At 34.6% G+C, this 18,919-nt stretch overlaps 1 protein-coding gene across 8 annotated transcripts in view; it reads right to left on the bottom strand.

The window, feature by feature from the left end:
- The window catches only part of STARD13 (StAR related lipid transfer domain containing 13), a 624,823-nt gene that overhangs the window by 46,670 nt on the left and 559,234 nt on the right, over positions 1-18,919 (bottom strand). For all 8 annotated transcript variants that reach the window (XM_074216050.1, XM_074216052.1, XM_074216053.1 and 5 more), the window contains one exon: positions 2,530-2,593. In XM_074216050.1, the coding sequence (XP_074072151.1) occupies positions 2,530-2,593 (64 nt within the window). The remainder of the gene's footprint in view (positions 1-2,529; positions 2,594-18,919) is intronic.

The following is an 18,919-nucleotide window of genomic DNA, read 5'->3' as shown; positions in this document are numbered from 1 at the left end:
CACACACATTTATGGGTGCATGTGATTTTCATCTGGCATCTGATGAAGGACCAAAGGATAAATAGGGGCATATTAACCATGTCTGCCTGAAGGATCATAGTGTCTCAGTGGAGTCAAAACACAGCCCTTGGTTCAATCACCAATAATGTACTAATTAAGACAAAAATCAAATAACTCAAAAAATGGCTTTTAGGGAAATGAAGTGAAAGCTTTAACCATGCATCTTCAGAGGTCAATGTTTCATTTTCAATAGGCAAAGGCATAGGGGTGTGGACATAACATTTCACTGGACTAGAGAACTATTAGTGCACATTGGCACCTTCTCAACAACTTAAGTTGCCTCAAGCACTGAGAAGTCTAGTGTCATCAGTCATTATAAGCTAGAGTTGGGACATGAACACTGCTTCAGTTTCGATAAAAATTTTAAATTGGGTCATGGTATTAATATTAATTCAGATGACAAAAGGCACCTATCTCTTAAAAAATAAACAACAACAACAACAACAAAACACCCTATCTTTGCCTTCTGTGAAACTTGTACTTTTCTAATATTTAGACCCAGGAGGCAGTCACTTCTCCAGTTTGCAAATTCATAAGCATCTTTAGGAGGTTTGGAGACCTACAGAAATGCAAGTATTTTTTAGCTGTCAGTGAGAAGGATGAGTATGCTTCCAAGATAAATCTTTGTAAAACTTCCTTCCATTGCTTAAACAAACTTAGACTTCTATAGACTGGAGAAGGGGTTATGGCTTTTGTATTGATTTCAGTGTTTGTTTTTCTAATTAGAATTTTCTTGTCTGACTTTTCATGAAGCCATAACTACAGAATATAAGAAGTACTGCTGCTTTGATTTCTTTTTCCTTTATGTCTCATTTTTCCAAAGTCATTTGCAGCTCCAATAAAGTAGGGTCATGGACTCTGATTTCTATTTTAGTTTTAAATTACTCACACTCTACTTAGTGCCTATCAGTGCTTCGTAATCTGCTCCAGTTAATATCTTACAAGTATCTGTATAGGGTTTTAGATCCCTTAAATTTATAACATAAAACAGGGATTTATTCTTAGTTGTTATCTAGTATCCTAGTCATGAATACTGGTTATTAGCAAGATCTGTGAGTAGGTAGAGAGGAAGTCACAATGACTAACTTGAAAACCAAGATCACTGTCCCCTTCCCTCCCAAAGTCACTGCTGCTCCCACCATTCACATCACAATTTGAAAAGGGAGCTGTTCTTGAGACAGCTGTGGTTAAGCAATGACTTTAAAAAGATTTTGATAAGGCAATCAAATTAACTAGGAAAATCCAACAAAGCAGTTCTACATATTAAATTAAGTCTATGGAAGAGCATTTGCATAGTTAAAATGGTATAAGGTCACTGAGTGAATAAACTTGCAATGATTTCAAAAATATTTCACATGTATAATTTTCAAAACTTGGCAATAATTAAAAGAAATAATATTTTATTTTGGCAAAGATAAGTGATATTGCTAATTTTATTATTTTCTCTTGAAACATGCCATTATCAAATATATGGAACAGGCTGTCATACATATACATGCTCTAAGTATGCTTGTACAGTATGAATACACACACACACAAACACACACACACACACACTTCAGGCACAAAGGTGTGGTTCCTCTTGGCTTCAATAAGAACCAAGCAAAACTTGACCCTTAGGTTTCAAATAATGTATATGTTACTCAAGAGGGCAATTCAGTAAGGTTTATTCTCATATTCTTTCCTGCTATTTTGACTGGATAAGCTACTCAACATTAAAAGATCTATGTTCTATTGGCTATTTCTTTTCATTTTTTACTTATTTTCCTTCAAATTCTGAGGCCCCAAACTGTGCTTTTAAAGTTTGTTATACCAAAATCTTTGTTAACTGTTCTTTTTCTAGAGCAGAAAGACAAGCTTAAGATTATTTTAAAGTTTCAATTACTCAAGACTGACTCTGAAACTATCAGTTTTCATATATACATATGTATATATATATATATATATACACACACACACACACATTATATACACACATATATATATATATATATATATATATATAAAAACATCCTTACACTCATCCCAAAATGTGAAATCCATACTTTTTTATAAAAGTTGCAAATTATGTTTTTTCTTTTTCTAAAAAAAATAAGAAAACAAAACTAAAGTTTTCCTATATGAAGGAGGAAGATAAACATATGGCCTTCCATATGGTCATACTCCCACTTTTCAGCAACTTTAGAAGTTATTGACCCAGACTGCAAAGACTAACTTCTGAATAATAATTATAAACATTACGGTTATTTTAAAGTATTATAGATCTCTGTGCAAACTTTTTATAAAAAATGTTGTAGGGCACTGTCAAACTGTGTGATACAATATTAAAAACCCCCCTAAAATCATAATTTTGCCTATCATGATTAAAATGGAACATTTATCTAATTCAAAACTATAGAAGAATTTTTTTGGGGGGGTTGCTTTGTTTATCATTATAGTCATTATTTTGATGCAGATTTTCTCACCTACCTTTTTCCTTTGGAAATTCACATCCAGTTTCATTGAGGCACACTTGTTCAATGTGTTGAGTCGTCTAAAAATAAAGCAGAACAACATTACCACAAACAATATTGAGGGCTGAAAAAAACCACAAAACTTCAGTATGACAGGTCTCCAAAAGGGGCAATAATCACGAGCATGGTTGTAACGTAGTAAACATTAACCTGTATTCCTTCTATACTGCCACGCACTATTGAATATGAACTGAACATGTGCCATTAAAAATACACTGATAAATTAAAGACTTTTATACATTCCATTATGTTGTTTGGAACACTGATTTTAAGATGGTCTTTAACTTTAATAAATGTTGTTTAGACATTCAACAATCATTCTAGAAATTTTCACAAAGTAATGAACTTCCTAAATCAATAAAGAGAAGGGAACATTTTATCATATTCACATTTATTCACATTTTATCTCATGAGGGCCTGGATTTTTGTAAGTTTGGACAAAAACTGCTTCCTTTCATGGTGAGGAAGATTTAATTTTGAATATTCTATTATTTTTTCCAGTACTTTTTGAGATGGAAGCTGTTCTGTTGAATAACTTTAAATGATGGAGACTAAGAAAGCATTTGAATTGATTTGGTCATTAAATTCTGAATACTTTAGAGCCATTTTATCCGTTCAACAAACACTTCCTAAACACTTTAACAAACGTAATGCACCATACTAAGATTGGGGGAGAGACAAAGGTAAAGAGGACACAAATCCCTACCCAGAAAGACCTTTTAATATAATAGAAGTAAGATAAATAACTTCTTGGATATAGAAAAATAATAAAAGTATTATTATAGGAAACTGTGGTTGATGTGGAGCCCAGTAATTTTGATTGCTTGCTTTCTCCCTTTTCTCATCTCTATCATAAGGTTCTCTGGGGAAATGAGATAGTAAACTAAAAACACTTTCCTTTTTCTTTGTCTCTCTGATGACAAGTTTGATTAGGTGAGAATTCAAACTATGATGTTTTCTCATTATCTGTAATTTCATTTATCTGTCATTCAATTTTCTTAAATTCCAATATTCTATTTGTCTATGCTCTCATTACTTGTACTTCAGTAAAGATAGAGCCATCTATATTTTCTTATCCTGTATGATTCTTATCTAGGTCTTCCTAGAAATCTATATAGTGTACTTGAGACTTGCCTCTGGGTATTTTAATATTTCATGAATATCAAGAGCAATATATGGGCAATTCATGAGTTATCATCCCTTATTCTTGATCATAGTACATCCCCTTTTTTCAGAAATAAATGTTCTTGAATATATATTTTTAATATTAGTCATTAGTTATAAGTCGTCAATAGCAATATCCTAAAGTCCATTTAAACCCAACAAACATTTTTCAATTGTTCTTTGAATCAAATATTATTTAGATTCTTCTGTTACTGTGGTGCTTCATGATTTATAGGTATAGAACTCCACTGGGAATCAGCAGAAAGATGTACTTTGCAGAGCAGGGCTTGTGATCTCTGAAAGATCTAATTTCTCAATTATAATTCAGTTCATTCCCCTCCTGTTCAATTCTATAATTAGCCCTGTGAAGAATATCTGCAAGTTCTAATATAGATTAACTTAATGGCCTGCCTATATAGCAGCATATTAAAAAGTGTGAGGTAAACTGCATAATGTCATCCTCAAACAGGAGTATGTAGCGAGCACTTCAGTCAATCAATACACTTGATTTAGGCTATGAATTTTGAGAAATACAAAGAAATATTAGGAGATTTATACATATTGAAGGAAACAGAACCTGAAGATGTATATTTACAAATACATATATATACTATATACTTAATATTTATATGGATACACACAGATATAATGATTAAAATGATATAAAAGAATACAAGATGAAAATACTTCAGAATTAAGACTCTAGATACTATCTAAGCTTGGTTCCAGGTGAACTGATGATAAAATGTACTTAAGTACAATCAGTCATAGTCACTCTTAGTTTGTTTTACTTGTTTTTCTTTTTTTTCCAAGAGAGATGAGGTCTTGCTCAGAAGTGAGAGTGTTATAAACACATAAAAAGTCAACAAATCATTTAAAAATATAGGAGATACCTTACCCAAAAGTCTTTAAGTCCAAGATATGCTCCACTGAGTCAAATGCTTCAAAAAAAAATCAACAATGCATATGTTCTACAAGCGAATGGGCAGTTTTTTTGCAGGTTATTTTCTTTCTTTTTTTTTCAAAATAACTTAAAAAATTCCTCAGAATTATAACAATGATGATTCTTGAAACAAAACCTAAAATAATTCCATGCAATGGAAAATTAATGGTGTTCCTTTTGTGAACTAGAATACAATCAACCTTTCTATAATGGATGCCATTCTCCCTTGGAAAATCATGCCAGGTCTGTCTCACAAAGTGAGACTGGTTTTGAAACTGATAAGAAGATGACACAAAATAAGTAGGAAGGTCTGCCAGCCTTTAAAAAATGAGCCTTATTGGATCTTTCATTTCAGTTCTCTCACTTTAGCACTAATGACCACAGCCATTCATTCCTAATCCTTCTTGCCACACTTTCCCTATGTCTCCATAGGTCATAATCCTGTCCTATGATGAACAAAGTCAGGTGAAATGTTCCTTAAAGTTGGATTGCTACAATCTAACTGCAGGTGATTTTCTAAAGCTGATTGTATCAGTGTTTTCTATACATCTTAAAAAATAACTCAATATATGTATATAGGAGTATAACTGCTAATAGAGAAAAAATATATAACTATTTAAAACTCTTATAAAGATTTTCCAGAGATGAGAAATTAGGTACATGAAGCAGTATTTACCAATTTCTTCTTAGATATGTTATGTCTATAATAATGCCTTTCCTAATATTTTCTTTTGGAATTTTCTCTATATCTTAAAAATTCATTTTTGATTGCTTTTAAAATTGAGCAGAATTCAGTATAGATTTCCTCTTTGTTTATTCAAACTGGTATAGCGATTCTCCCCGACTTCATTTTTTTTCTTTTTTAATTCAAATTTTAAATTTATTTTTTTCCAACTATATGCAAAGATAATTTTAAACATTTATTTTTATAAGATTTTGAATTACACATTTTTCCCTTCCTCCCTCCCTTTCCTTCCCCCTTCCCTTAACAGGAAGTAATAGGTTATACATATATAACTATGGTAAACATATCTCCATATGAGTCATGTTGAGAAAGAAGAATTAGAATAAAAGGGCAAAGACATGAGGGGAAAAAACATAAAACAAATTTTAAAAATTGAAAACAGTATGCTTTGGTATGAATTCAGACTCCTTTCCATCACAAGTCCTTTAGAATTGTCTTTGATCATTGTGTTACTGTGAAGAGTTAAATCCACTGTAATTGTTCATTATACTATGTTGCTATTAATGTATACAATGTTCTTCTGGTTCTGCTTACTTCATTCAGCATCAGTTCATGCAAGTCTCCCAAGGCTTTTTGCTTTTGTTGGAGAACCAGTTCCTGGTATGCTCGTCTCTATGAAATATTTCCTAAGAAGATGTTTACTTAGATCAGGACTATCCATCAAAATGTATGAACAGAAGAAGGCCCCATGACGAATCAGAAATATAGCAATATCCTCATTCCCTGACTTGATAGCTGCATAAAGAGGTAACTTTATAATGACTGGAAATTCATTCTTCCTCACTGCATAGCTCTCTGGGTCAGCACTATAAGTAAGCACTAGGAGTTTTACAACATCTAGGTGTCCTTGTTGGCAAGCGATAGCTAACATCCAATTCAACAGTTGTTGGTCGCTGCATGGACCCAATAAGGAATCTAGTAATTCTTTTACAACATCCATGTGTCCAAAATAAGCAGCAACCACAGCTGGATTATCATCATTTGGCTCTGTGGGTAACTGAACAAATTTTTCTTTGAGGAGGTACCTCACTGCTTCTAGATCTCCATAGGCTGCTGCAATACTCAAAAGTTGGCACTTTTCCAGATGTGATATGCTCTCTTCAAATACTTTAACCAGCTCTTGGACCTTAGTGGATTTTCCCTTTTTGTATGCTCTCTGAATGCTTTCTATCATAGGGGACTGGTCTATGGAGACATTGCCCAGAGTGGACTGTTTGCTGCCCATGTCTACAGGACCATCTTGATCTTGGTCCATGATGTGCTCTTGGGCTATAGCAGTTGCCTCAGTACCCACACACCAGTACATTCTGGGTTGCAGTTGTGAAACTCTAGTAATTCAGTTCCTGAAATAGCCCAGTCAAAGATCATCATCTGCACAGCCCAGAGTGCAGGTTACAGTGTGGAAGCAAGATGACATTGTGGAGGAGAAGAAATCTGGTTTGCTGGCGCCCGGGGAGGGGGACGGGCCCCCGCGCTCCCGACTGCATTTTATTGAAATCCATTTCTAATTCATTATATAGTACATTGTGTACTGAGATGTCCAGATGTGATTCCACTGTCACTGAGGAAGAGGAAGCTCTATAGAAACACTAACAAATCTTTCTTATTTCATATATGACTAATGTACTTTTTCCAGTTTTATGTATTAAACATCCTTGGAATGATCTAACTAAAATTTTTCAAGTTTACTTTCTTTCAAATTGTTTTTTTGTGTGAGATTACTCTGCTTATAATCTTTTATCATCTTATTTTATAATATTTTGAAAATGATTTTAAACTAAATTCATGTTTCCCTTCACTGTCATCTCTCTCTGCCCAGCAACTAGATTTTTATTGGTCAAGTCATTTTTCTGGATTCTTTTAGCTTCCTCAATGTAGTGACTACTTTACATTGATTTTTATTATTACTATTTCTTAGAGAAATTTAGTCAATGTCTTTTGTTTTTACTCATTTTCATATTTTATAGGCCACAGATAATTTCAATAGTTTGTGTTGGAGCTGCTGGAATTGTGGCTGATGATCATCTTTACCTTTTCTTCTAACTTAGTTTCAATTTTGATATTTATTTTAGCAATCAATAATTTGACTGAACACAGTTAATTCTGAAACAGCACCTAAGTTGTCAATGAGCCATTTCCTGAATAGAAAGAGTCAATTTCAGTTTTTTGACGATATTGTTCAGTGTTTGCCAGGTATGTGATATTCAAGCAATTTTCTTAAAGTATCTTTGAAGCCGGGGTAACATTTTCGTTTCTTAATCCTGAATTATATTTTCCAACTATTTTTGCCATCTCTTCATGTGCCCACTATTGCATAGAGGTCATCAAGAATCAAAGATTATTTTGACTTAATTTGGAGAATCTTGTCAAAGGTTTATCATAAAATTTATTTATTGCTAAATCTTTACAAGACATTGATCTAATATTTGAAAATATCTTCATCATGATCCCCTTGTGTATTATCATCAGAAGCACAGCAAGACGATATATAACCAAATATCCTACAGAAAGATCTTTCATGTTGTCCTTGGGCATGTGATGAAATCAATTCTGTTAATTTCATTATTCTACTATCGTAGGATAAATTAGGAGATAACAAGGCTTAACTAAATGAAATGCCTGTCTTCTGTCAAAGACCAATTCAGGTAGTACCTTCTGTGTGATGCTTTCTTTGATGAAGACGATGGTTATTTGTTGTTCTCTCCCTTTTTAGGAGAATATCAGCATCTTGAAGACAATTTTTTTTGCAGTAGAAATTATAAAAACACTCATGGAGTTTTTTGTTTTGCTTTATTTTTTACAATTTCAGGCAGTTTGGGTAAGAGTGGAAATAGTTTATTCCTCCTTTACTGTATTATCTAATCACAGGACAAAGATCTTACATCTTGAAACTGATGGCTGTAAGTAGTCTAAGAATTATAAAGTTCTTAGCACCTTCTGTTCCCCTTATTATCATTTATCACCAGAAAGAAGTCAAATGGGATTGGAACCCATTTTGCAGACTATTTGGTAGTCAAAGATTTTATTACTTAATGGACAAATTGTTGGTCATGATGAGGCTCTCCAAACTTGACAGGGTTGTCATCAAGGCTTAGAGAGTTTACATACATCAACTATTGGTCTCTCTAACAAGATAGAATATAAACTCCTTAAGGGAGGGATCATCCTACTTTTATCTTTGCAGTCACAATGTGCAAATGATAAACTACATATAGTAGGTGTTTAATAATCATTTTTTATTTAGCCTAGTCCTTGGACAATGGACACAGTCTATTACCAACTCTGTAGCTGAAGACATCAAAAGCTTAGTGGAACCTAACGGCCGAGTTTCAGAATCATGAGACTTTTTACTGATTTTGTTTTTTGATGTTTCATGTCCATTACTAAGGATAAAACAAATTTGACTTCATTTTCGAGTACAAAGAAATCATTCTAAGCTCTGCAAAGTGCAGAGTATATCATCTTAATGATGGGAGATGGAAAAAAAAAACCCTGCAAGTTTTTCCCTCCACTAAATATTCTAGCTCTGGGCTTTATACTTAGAAAGTATTTAGCACAGTGTCTGAAACATAGTGGGTTTATAATAATTATTGATTTAATTAACTAATATTAATTAATAATTATTTTTCCCTCTAGGATTACTCATAGGAGTGATTGCTTAATTATTCTGAGAAACAAAGAGAAAAGACTTTGATGGAAAAACAAACAAAATAGAACCTTTCCAACCTAAACATGGGACAAAGAAAATGAATGTAATTTTTGTCAACAAAGTAATTGATTTTTTGGAAAGAAAAGTCTTTTACAAAAGTGAAGTTTTATTATAATGTCCTTGTTTCCTAATTTTACTTCAAAAATTCACTAATAGGACAAAACATAATTACTTAAAGGTGAAAAGAAATCTAGTTTCAAAAACTGAAATTTAAAGTTCTGAAGGAACTACTAGAATCAAGAAAGAAGTAAAGACAAAAGAAATGGGCAGGGGAAATATATTTCATGGTTTTTACTTCAACCTGGATGACACTCTATTAAGGGAATATTATAACAATCACGTTTGTGATTCAATAAGAGGTCACTTTCATCTAATTTTGGCTGATAATTGAACCTCACAGCTGCAGAAGATAAAACAATAGACCTATCAGTTTATGGTTGTACTTTTTTCTTTCTGCACAGTGAAAAATGATTAACTTTCTTTCCTAATAATTACATTTTATAAGAATAACTCCCTCTTTTTCCTCATTGGAAGTCAGATTGGTCAGATCAGTCAGGTCATATCCCTTACTGGCAAAAACATCATTTTTCAATGGTATTTCCAACTTTCCTGCCAAGGAAATAAGAGAAGTGACAACCAGGAGTGGTAGTTCATTTGCCACGTGGCTTTGAATTGAACCCAGGCATCCTGAACTTCTCACCTTTAGCAGATTTAATCAGTGGCTGCAGGAACCTAACCAGTCCAACCTAGCAGGTACCTAACTACTGCCCTGGGTATCGCATAGGGAGATTCAATGAACTAAAATAATTTAAAGGAATGATCATTACTAACACTGAGATCAAAGTCGGGGAAAACAAAAGAGAGAGAGAGAGAGAGAGAGAGAGAGAGAGAGAGAGATTTTGTGTGTGTGTGTGCATGTGCGCGCGTGCATGCATGTGCTTGTATACAGCATTGCTGTAGGGCATGGGAAAGGTCTCAATGTCTTTAAAGTTCATATAAACATAGATTTTTGGAAAGAAGGGCACAAAATATATGCCAAATAAACAACTATGGTATGTAACCTCATGAGGGTTGGGCCTCCAAAAAAAAAAATCATAGGTCATCAAAGAAGAGAGCTCTATGGTATTTGGGAGGGAGTGTGTGTGGGGGAAAGCACTGTAAAAATAGAATGGTATCTGTCATGGTGTTATAGTGGTGCCCTAGAATGGCATAATCAAAGGTCAGCTGATGTTTTCCTTACAGCCCCTCTTTTTCAAGGGGTCATGTAGTGGCCATAAATACTGAGCTCTGTTCCTGCAAGATGAGGCTGCACTCACAAACAATTGTTCTTTTTTTTTCTTCCAGAGGGACAAAAAGGCAAAATGAAGAATGAGCTGAGCTTCTGTGCCAAAAATGAGATGTTATGAAACAAAAATCCAGATGTTCACAAAAGTAATGACATAGTATTTTAGTTGACTTCCAAAGGAAAATAGGTCAAACTCTGATGAATATGAGGCATCATGTAAGGGGGAGGGGGTGAGTAAAGGAAGAAGGGCAAGATCACAGTTTCATTCATCCAACAACCATCCATCAAGTCCACAAACTCTTTTAAAGCATCCAGTGTATGTAAGTCACTATGCGATACTAAATTGCAATTAACATAGACTGCCCTCTTACTCGAATACTGAGATAAACATGTACACAAATAATTCATGACATGGGGAGAGTTAAGTGCTGAGGAGGGGTTTGGGCAAAATCCTATGAAAAGCCCGAAGGGGAAAAGGTCACTATTCCCCTTAGGGAGGGCTAATCATAAAGTGGTAATGGGAAAGGGCTCAAAAAGATGGAAAAGAGGAATTCATTCCATGTCTCAGAGGAATAGCCTGAAGTAAAGGCTTCAGGGAATGAGGAAAAAGGGAGAATAAGAAAGGAAGGCAAAGAAGAATCTGTTTAGTTTGGAAGCAGAAGATGTGAAGACGATCTATTGCACGAGGCTAGGAAGATAAACTGGAACCAGATAAGAAAAGAACCTTAAAAACCTAGAGTAGGGGTTTACTCTGTTTTTCAGGCAATAAAGAGTCAATGAGAGTTTTAAAATAGAGGAGTGACAGAACAGAGGTCTTGGTACAGGAACTCTATATATGGAGTAAGGGGAGAAAGGGAGCATCTAAGACCAACTTCAGTCCCTTCTGAGACTATCATTATGGTGTGAAGAGAGAATTTGAAAGTTATCCACTGTGTACAATGAATGCTTTGTACTGAATGCTTGAGACTGGATAGGATTTAGAAACTCATCTGTGGCATTTTTAGCAGAGCTTCACAATTCTGATAATTTTGACTAGTGAAGGAAATTTTCTAAGTAAAACTAAAGCTACCCATTCTCAGTGAATCATTCATTACATGAAGATAATAGAAAGTGATGGCTAACTATTGCTTAACTGCTGTTAGTATTATAACATAGTACTGCTACATTCCTGATAGCAAGTTAGCTCTCATTATTTGACAATAAAGGCAATTACCACCATTTTATATTGTTGTTATTATTTAGATTTTTTTTAAAAAAAGAGAACCATGAAGTTTATTCATACATGTTTTTAAAACTCAAAAACAGAGCCCCCCCCCTTAGGACATTTAGGGGAGAATTCAGAAAATAACAATGCAATACAGACACAGATGGGGAAATTGTCTTCAGGAGAAGAAATGGAAAACACTTCTGGTAGAGGTGATTGCATAAAAGGCTCCAGGCCTGTTGTAAGGAAACATGATTGCTTATACAGTACACTTATATATTCTGCTTTACAATATTATACTGTATGGTAAGAGTACAAAAGTCCTTATATAAATATCTTAGTGTTGAAAAATATTTATCAAGGGAGGATTTTAAAAAGCATAGTTAAAGAAATGTCAATCTTTATACCTATTTCAACTCTATTATTTATTTTAATTATTATTATATACCCTTATTTAACCATACTTAAAGAACTATCTTTTTGTATGCAGTTGGAGAGTAAAGAGTACATACACACAAACACAACAATCCTTATTATTAGAATGGAGGAATGAATGGATAATGGTTCCTATGAGAATGATTCTGAATTCTCTGGTGTACTAAAAGCTAAAAAATTTTTAGTTGGAGTATTATTATAGTTATGTCATAGAGTCAGAATGATGTAATAACCTAAGAAGCTTATATGATCATAAACTGTATAAAGAACACAGTGTCAAGAACTCCACAATGGTAAGAACATATTTGTTTAAATGTTGTCTCCCATAATTTGGAATTTTGCCCAAAGGGCTATAAAAACTGCATATCCTTTGACCCAGAAATAGTGCTACTAGGTCTCTATCACAAAAAAATGAAAGGAAAAAGCAAAATGATCAACATAAAAATTTTATAACAATTTTTTGAGGGGAAAATTGACAGGATGTTCATCAATTAGGGAATGGCTGAACAAGTTGTGGTAAGTGATTGTGATATAATACTATTGTGCTGTAAGAAATAACAAAGGGGACAGTTTGAGTAAAACATGAAAAGACTCTCATGAACTGATAGAAAGTAAGGTGAACATAACCAGGAGAATATTATTCATAGTAATCACAACATTATAAAGACCATTAACTGGGAAAGACTAAGTTACTCTGATCAATACAATGATCCAAGATGACGTCAAAGGACTCAAGATGAAAAATGAAATCCATCTCTAGAGGAGAACTGGAGAGCTTTGAGTGCAGACTGAAGCACTATACTCTATAAAAACATTTTATTTTGTTAATACAGCTAATATAGAAATTATTTGTATACTTCGCACATATAATGCATATCATATTGCTTGCCCTTTCAATGGATAGGAAAGAAGTTAGAGGGAAGGAGAAAAGTTGGAATTCTAAACTAAAAAAGTGAATTTAAAAGCAAATAGCAAAAATTATAAAAAACAAAAAATAAAAAAAGTTACTTCCCTCAGACTGTGAGCTCAAAGAGTTAGAATTTTTTTTATTTCTAGGACTTTTGCATAGTGCTGAACACATAGCAGGTTCTTAATAAATACTTACTGGGGGAGGTGAAACCAAGATGACGGAAAAAGGCTGGGATTTTCCTGAGCTTTCCCAAATTTCCCTCCAAACTACTTGAAAACTGCTCAAAACAAATTCTGAAGCAGAACTCACAAAATGATGGGGTAAAATAATTTTTTAACCCAAGACAATTTACAAGGTCAGTATGAAAGATCTGTTTTGTGGGGGTGGGGTGGGTAGAAGAGTGCCTGGGTGCAGTCTGAGACAGGCCACACCAACACTATCAGCAGGCCAGGGGTGACTTCAGCAGTAGCTTCTTGGGGGTGGTTGGATAACTGGTCAAAGGAAGACAGGGTCCCTTCGCTGGCACTGGATGCAGGACTGTGCTGCTCATACATGGATCCCAATCACAGTCCTGGGTTGCAGGTCCAGGATTAGTAGATACACCAGCACAACAGAGTTGGTAATAACAGGAAAGCAGTAATCCTGGTCAAAGTTACAGGGTGGAAAAGAGTATTTCCTCACACACATAGGCCTCTCTTTAGCTTATACCATCTTGGAATATGCAAAAACAAAGCTAAAAGTAAAAAAAAAAATTAAGCTGGAAAAATGAGCAAGCAACAAAAATAGATTCTCACCATAGAACATTAGTGATGGGGAAACACAAACTCAGAAGAAGACAACAAAGTCAGAACTGCTATATCCAAAGCTTCAAAGATAAAATGGTGAACTGATGTCAGGTTCAAAAAAAAAAACTCATAAGGGAGCTCAAAAAAGATTTTTAAAATTCTATAAAAGAGGAAAAGGAAAACTGGGGAAGAGAAATGAGAGTGATACAAGAAAATCATGCCTAGCTGTGTGGCCTTGGAGAAGCCACTTAACCCCTTGGAAAAAAAAGGAAATCATGAAAAAAATCATCAATCAGTTTGATAAAGGAAGCACAAAATAAAACATTGAAGAAAATAATACCTTTAAATATAATAGAGGAAATGGGAAAAGAGACACAAAAATGCACTGAAGAAAAGAACTCTTTAAAAGCAGAATTAGCTAAATGGAAAAGAAGGTACAAAAAAACTCAATGAAGAAAATAACTTCCTAAAAATTAAAATTGAACAAATTAGAAGCTAATAACTCCATGAGACATCAAGAATCAAACAAAATTAAATGAATTTTTTTTTAAAAAAGAAGAAAATGTGAAATATCTCACTGGAAAAGCTTTTGACTGACCTGGAAAACAGATTAAGGAGAAAGAATTTAAGAACTACTGGACCAGTTGAAAGCCAGGATCAAATCTTGAACCTAGATCACCTTTCAAGAAATTATCAAGGAAATACTACCCTGATATCCTATAACCAGAGGATGAAATTGAAGTTGGAAAAAATATATTAATAATCTTTGAATGAAATCACCAAATGGAAACTCCCAGGTATAATAGAGTCAAATTTCATAGATCCAAATGTACAAAAATATTTTTGTAGTGGCAAAGAAGTGAAAATTGAGGGGATGGCCAGCAAAATGGGTGAACAAGTTGTGCTAATTGTGACAGAATGCTATAAGAAAGGATGAACAAGATGCTCTTAGAAAAACCTGGAAAGTCTAACATGAATTGATGCAAAATGAGGTGAACAGAACCAGGAGACCAAAGAAAATAGTAATAGCAATATTATATGATGATCAGCTGTGAATGACTTCCCTATTCTAAGTGATATAATAATCCAAAGTACTTCAGAAGAACTTATGAAAAAATAACTCCAATAAAAGTCCAGATGGAGTCTGAATAGAGATTGAAGCATATATTTTCTTTTTTACTATTTTATTTTTCTTTAGCTTTTTTTGGTCTCTGTTTCCTTTCACAAAATTACTAATATTGTGAATATCTACTGCCTGCCTTCTTGATGATGGGGGAGAATAGGAAGGGAGAGAGAGAGAATTTGGAACTCAAATTTTTTTAAAAAAATTGTTAAAATTGTTTTTACTTGTAATTTGGGGAAAAATATCAAATTTTTAAAACTAAATATTAACACATAAGGATTATTATGTTCAGTGCTAGGGACTGAAGTTTAGAAAGAACACTGACAAAATGAAGTACATTGTCTTAAAGGAAAATGGTCAGCAAACTGAAAAATACTGTGAACATGATTTTCAAGGGCTCACAGAAGGAAATGGTGATATTTAACCATGAGAAAAGAAGACTTCAAAGAGGCATAATCGTGTTCTTCAAATTTAGAAGGATGACATTTGGAACAGGGATCAGACTTCTGGCAGACCTGAGAGTAATGGGTAGAAGAGTTTTGGAGGGGCAGATTTCCTTCCATGCCAGGAAGGAAGATTGGCCAATGAGCCCAGCTCTTACAATCATGCACAGCATGTTTAGTTGATGCAATCCCTATGTGGACTTTGGAGCATGCACAGACATTATGTAATTGGATCATTTCCACTAAGCTAGTGATGAAGAGTAGCCTTTGTCTGGCTCTTTCCTGGCAGGCTATGGTAGATACACAAGTGGGGAATGCTGTAAATCTCCATGCCAGGAGAAAGGCCTCAGGTCTTTTTCTCTCCCCACGGGGTGGGTAGCCTACTACTATGTGGTCTATCAGCACATGATCCTGCTGCTGCTTCTATCTTATTGCATTTGCTCTTCCTGTTTTTGGATAAAAGACTCTTGGAGATAGCTTTAATTTCAGCATGTTGTAGAGCCTAGACCAGGTTTTGCAGACAGTCTGACCAGATGCAAGAAGGATTCATTTTTACCATTGAGGCTCTGGGATCAGGTTGGGATTGGTTCATTAGGAATAGCTGGAAAAAGGATTCACCACCAGTTTTGACACATTTGAAAGTGAACTTGGTAGGGCAAATGGTATACAGAAATGACTAAGTTTGAGCTTGTTTTCCCTAAGGTCTAAGGTGTAATAGGGGAGAGTGCCTCCCCAATGTATTAGGGGAAAATATTTATATTTACATTCTTACTATATCTTTCCAGGAAATATTCCAATGTGAAAGGTGGTGTCAGTGGTAGCAGTAGCTGTTGCTGAGATTGAGTCTGATTTTTCATGATCCTATTTGGGATTTTCCTGGCAAAGATACTAGCATATTTTTCCATTTTCCTCTCCAGCTCATTTTACAGATGAGGAAACTAAGACAAACAGGGTTAAGTGACTTGCCTAAGGTCATATAGCTAGTGTTGGAGATGAGATTTGAACTCAGGAAAATGAGTTTTCCTGTCTTCAGGCCAGGAACTCTATCCACTGTGCTATCTAGCTGCATTGCAAAAACTAATTGATAGTAACTGGTTTAATGGAACTGGGTTACCAATCATTGGTAGAGAACACTAGAGTGAACATACCAGAATGGGGGCTTGAGTCAAATAGCATTAGGAAAAAAGATACCTTTGAATCCTTCAGGGTAACCCCCTAGAATTCTGTGGGTAGATGAAGCTGATCTCTCTCTGGAAAAGTGAGTCTGGAGAAATGCTACATAGGAGAAAATTTCTAATAAGTTATAGTTATGTGAAAATGTGGAATAGGATGTCCCAGTAAATGGTCAATCTCCCTTCTAGAGCTTTAACAGAGGCAAGATGACCAACTGTTGAGAATGCTGTAGAGGGAATTTCTATTCAGGTATAATTAGGTTAAATGATTTCTATCTACTATTGAGGCACCTGGTAGCACAGTGGATAGAGCACTTGGTCCTGGAGTCAGTAAGAGCTGAGTTCAGATCTTTTCTCAGACATTTACTAAATGTGTAATACAGGTAAGTCATTTTACCTCTACCTCAGTTTTTCTCAACTGTAAAATGAGGGAGAATAATAGTACCTGCTTCCCTGGGTTGTTGTGAGGATCAAATGAGACAGTATTTGTAGAATACTTAGAGAAGCTAGCATATAGTTGGTACAACAGGAAAGCTCATTCATTTCCCTTTTTCAGCTAGCATATAGTTGGTACAACAGGAAAGCTCATTCATTTCCCTTTTTTCAACTTCTGAGATTTCTTAGTTTCCCTGCTCCCTATCTTTCCCTTTTCCAGGCTATTTTACAGAATGCTACCAGATACGACTTCCTGAAGCATAATTCACATCATTTTATACCCTATTCAAAAACCTCCATTCAAGTCCCTGCCCCCATAGAGTGAAATCCCAAATCTTCTATCTGGTATCCAAAATCTCGGTGCCTGTACTCTCTGTTCCTACCCAATCCAGACCACACTTCATTCTTTAAACCTGTTCCATGCTTTTCTATTTTTTTCTTCTTCCTAGAAGTCCTTTCCCTCTGAACTCTCCTATCTCCTAGTCCAATCCACCTTATAAAGCCCAGTTGGAATGCCTTCCAGAAGCAATCTCTTTCTCCAATATGAACTACATAGTACTTTATTTGTACCTCTTTACAGTACTGAACACATTCTAATTTAAGTGCCATCCATATATGTGTGTGTCTAGATTGTAAGCTTGTGATAGCTAAGTCTGTGTTATGCATACTTGCTTCTCCTAGCACTAAATATTTGTTGAATAAAAGAAACTGGCTTTCTCATTAATAAACATTTCTTAGGTATTTACATTATACTAAGTACTTTCCTAAAACTGTAACCCAGAAATTCAAAACTAGGAATAAATTCAACACTGCATACTTATATACTGAATCTATTTAGTAACATAAGCTAATAACCCCAAAATCATGCTTTATGGATTGGTTTACCACTGAAATTCTAATATCCCTCATATACTTCCCCCTCCAGTGTTCTACCACTTGGCAGCCTGTTTATATGTGATGTGTTCTTTACATATCTCCAAATATATCCTACAGCAGCCTTTATATTTTGAATACATAATCCTTTTTCATAAGTTTTATTCTTGTAAAGGTTTTATAAAGGTGGCAATAGTCTGAAAGAAATGGACATTTTATCCAAAATACACAGCCCAGAGAAAAAAACAATTTTATCTCTAAGCTCAATCTCATCTCATGTCATTCCTGAAATCCTGTGCATATAGCTGTCAGTCATAATACTAAAACTGAATTTCTGTTGCTGTAATATGATTTAAAAAAATAACTGAATATCAGATCCTGAATATACTGATGATTTGACTAAAATTCATCATTCTAAGACAGATACAGTAAGACATGATGGATAAAGGACTAGCCTTGGTGGCAAGAAGACCCAGATTCTAGTTCTGCTACTGACATATATTCCATTTGACCATATCCAAGCAAATCACTTAACCCTATAAAATAATATGAGGAATTGTCAATCTGCATATGTAAAATCACAGTACTGACCACAAACGAAATAAAGTCTTGATTTAACCCTCTCTAGTTTCCTGGGATCTACAGAAATATGTCATTCTTGGAATTTTGAATAAATATTTTAAAAGTATAGCTGAGTCTTTAAAATATAAAATCAAATAGAACATTCAAAATCTCTCTCTCTCTCTCTCTCTCTCTCTCTCTCTTCCCCCAACTTGGTTAGTAGTAAACAAAATGAATGAACTTACTTTTTTACATAGTAGCTAGCATTTGTCATTACCTACCGGGCATTAGTGGTTGGTTGAGTGACTAATCCCAAAGTTTTTTGCTAGTCAGTTCTCTTCATCTGGATCTGCCTACTGAGGACTCTATTTTAGAAGGTGATCTGTCCCTTGTTAGCAGAACTCATTCCATGGAGAAAAAAATTCCAATCTATTTCTCTGAGCTTTCTTTGCCTTGCCCACTCAATGACACAATTGTAGGGGACAAACCCACTCCTCTCTGCTTGATAGTTATTCTCTTTGATCTACCAGAACAATGGGTGGGGCCCCTTTTTTCTTCT

Source organism: Macrotis lagotis, chromosome 1 (genome assembly GCF_037893015.1).
Source record: "Macrotis lagotis isolate mMagLag1 chromosome 1, bilby.v1.9.chrom.fasta, whole genome shotgun sequence".
Taxonomy (NCBI): Eukaryota; Metazoa; Chordata; class Mammalia; order Peramelemorphia; family Peramelidae; genus Macrotis; species Macrotis lagotis.
Note: the sequence above shows the minus strand (reverse complement) of the source record. Positions and strands in the feature narration are given on the sequence as shown.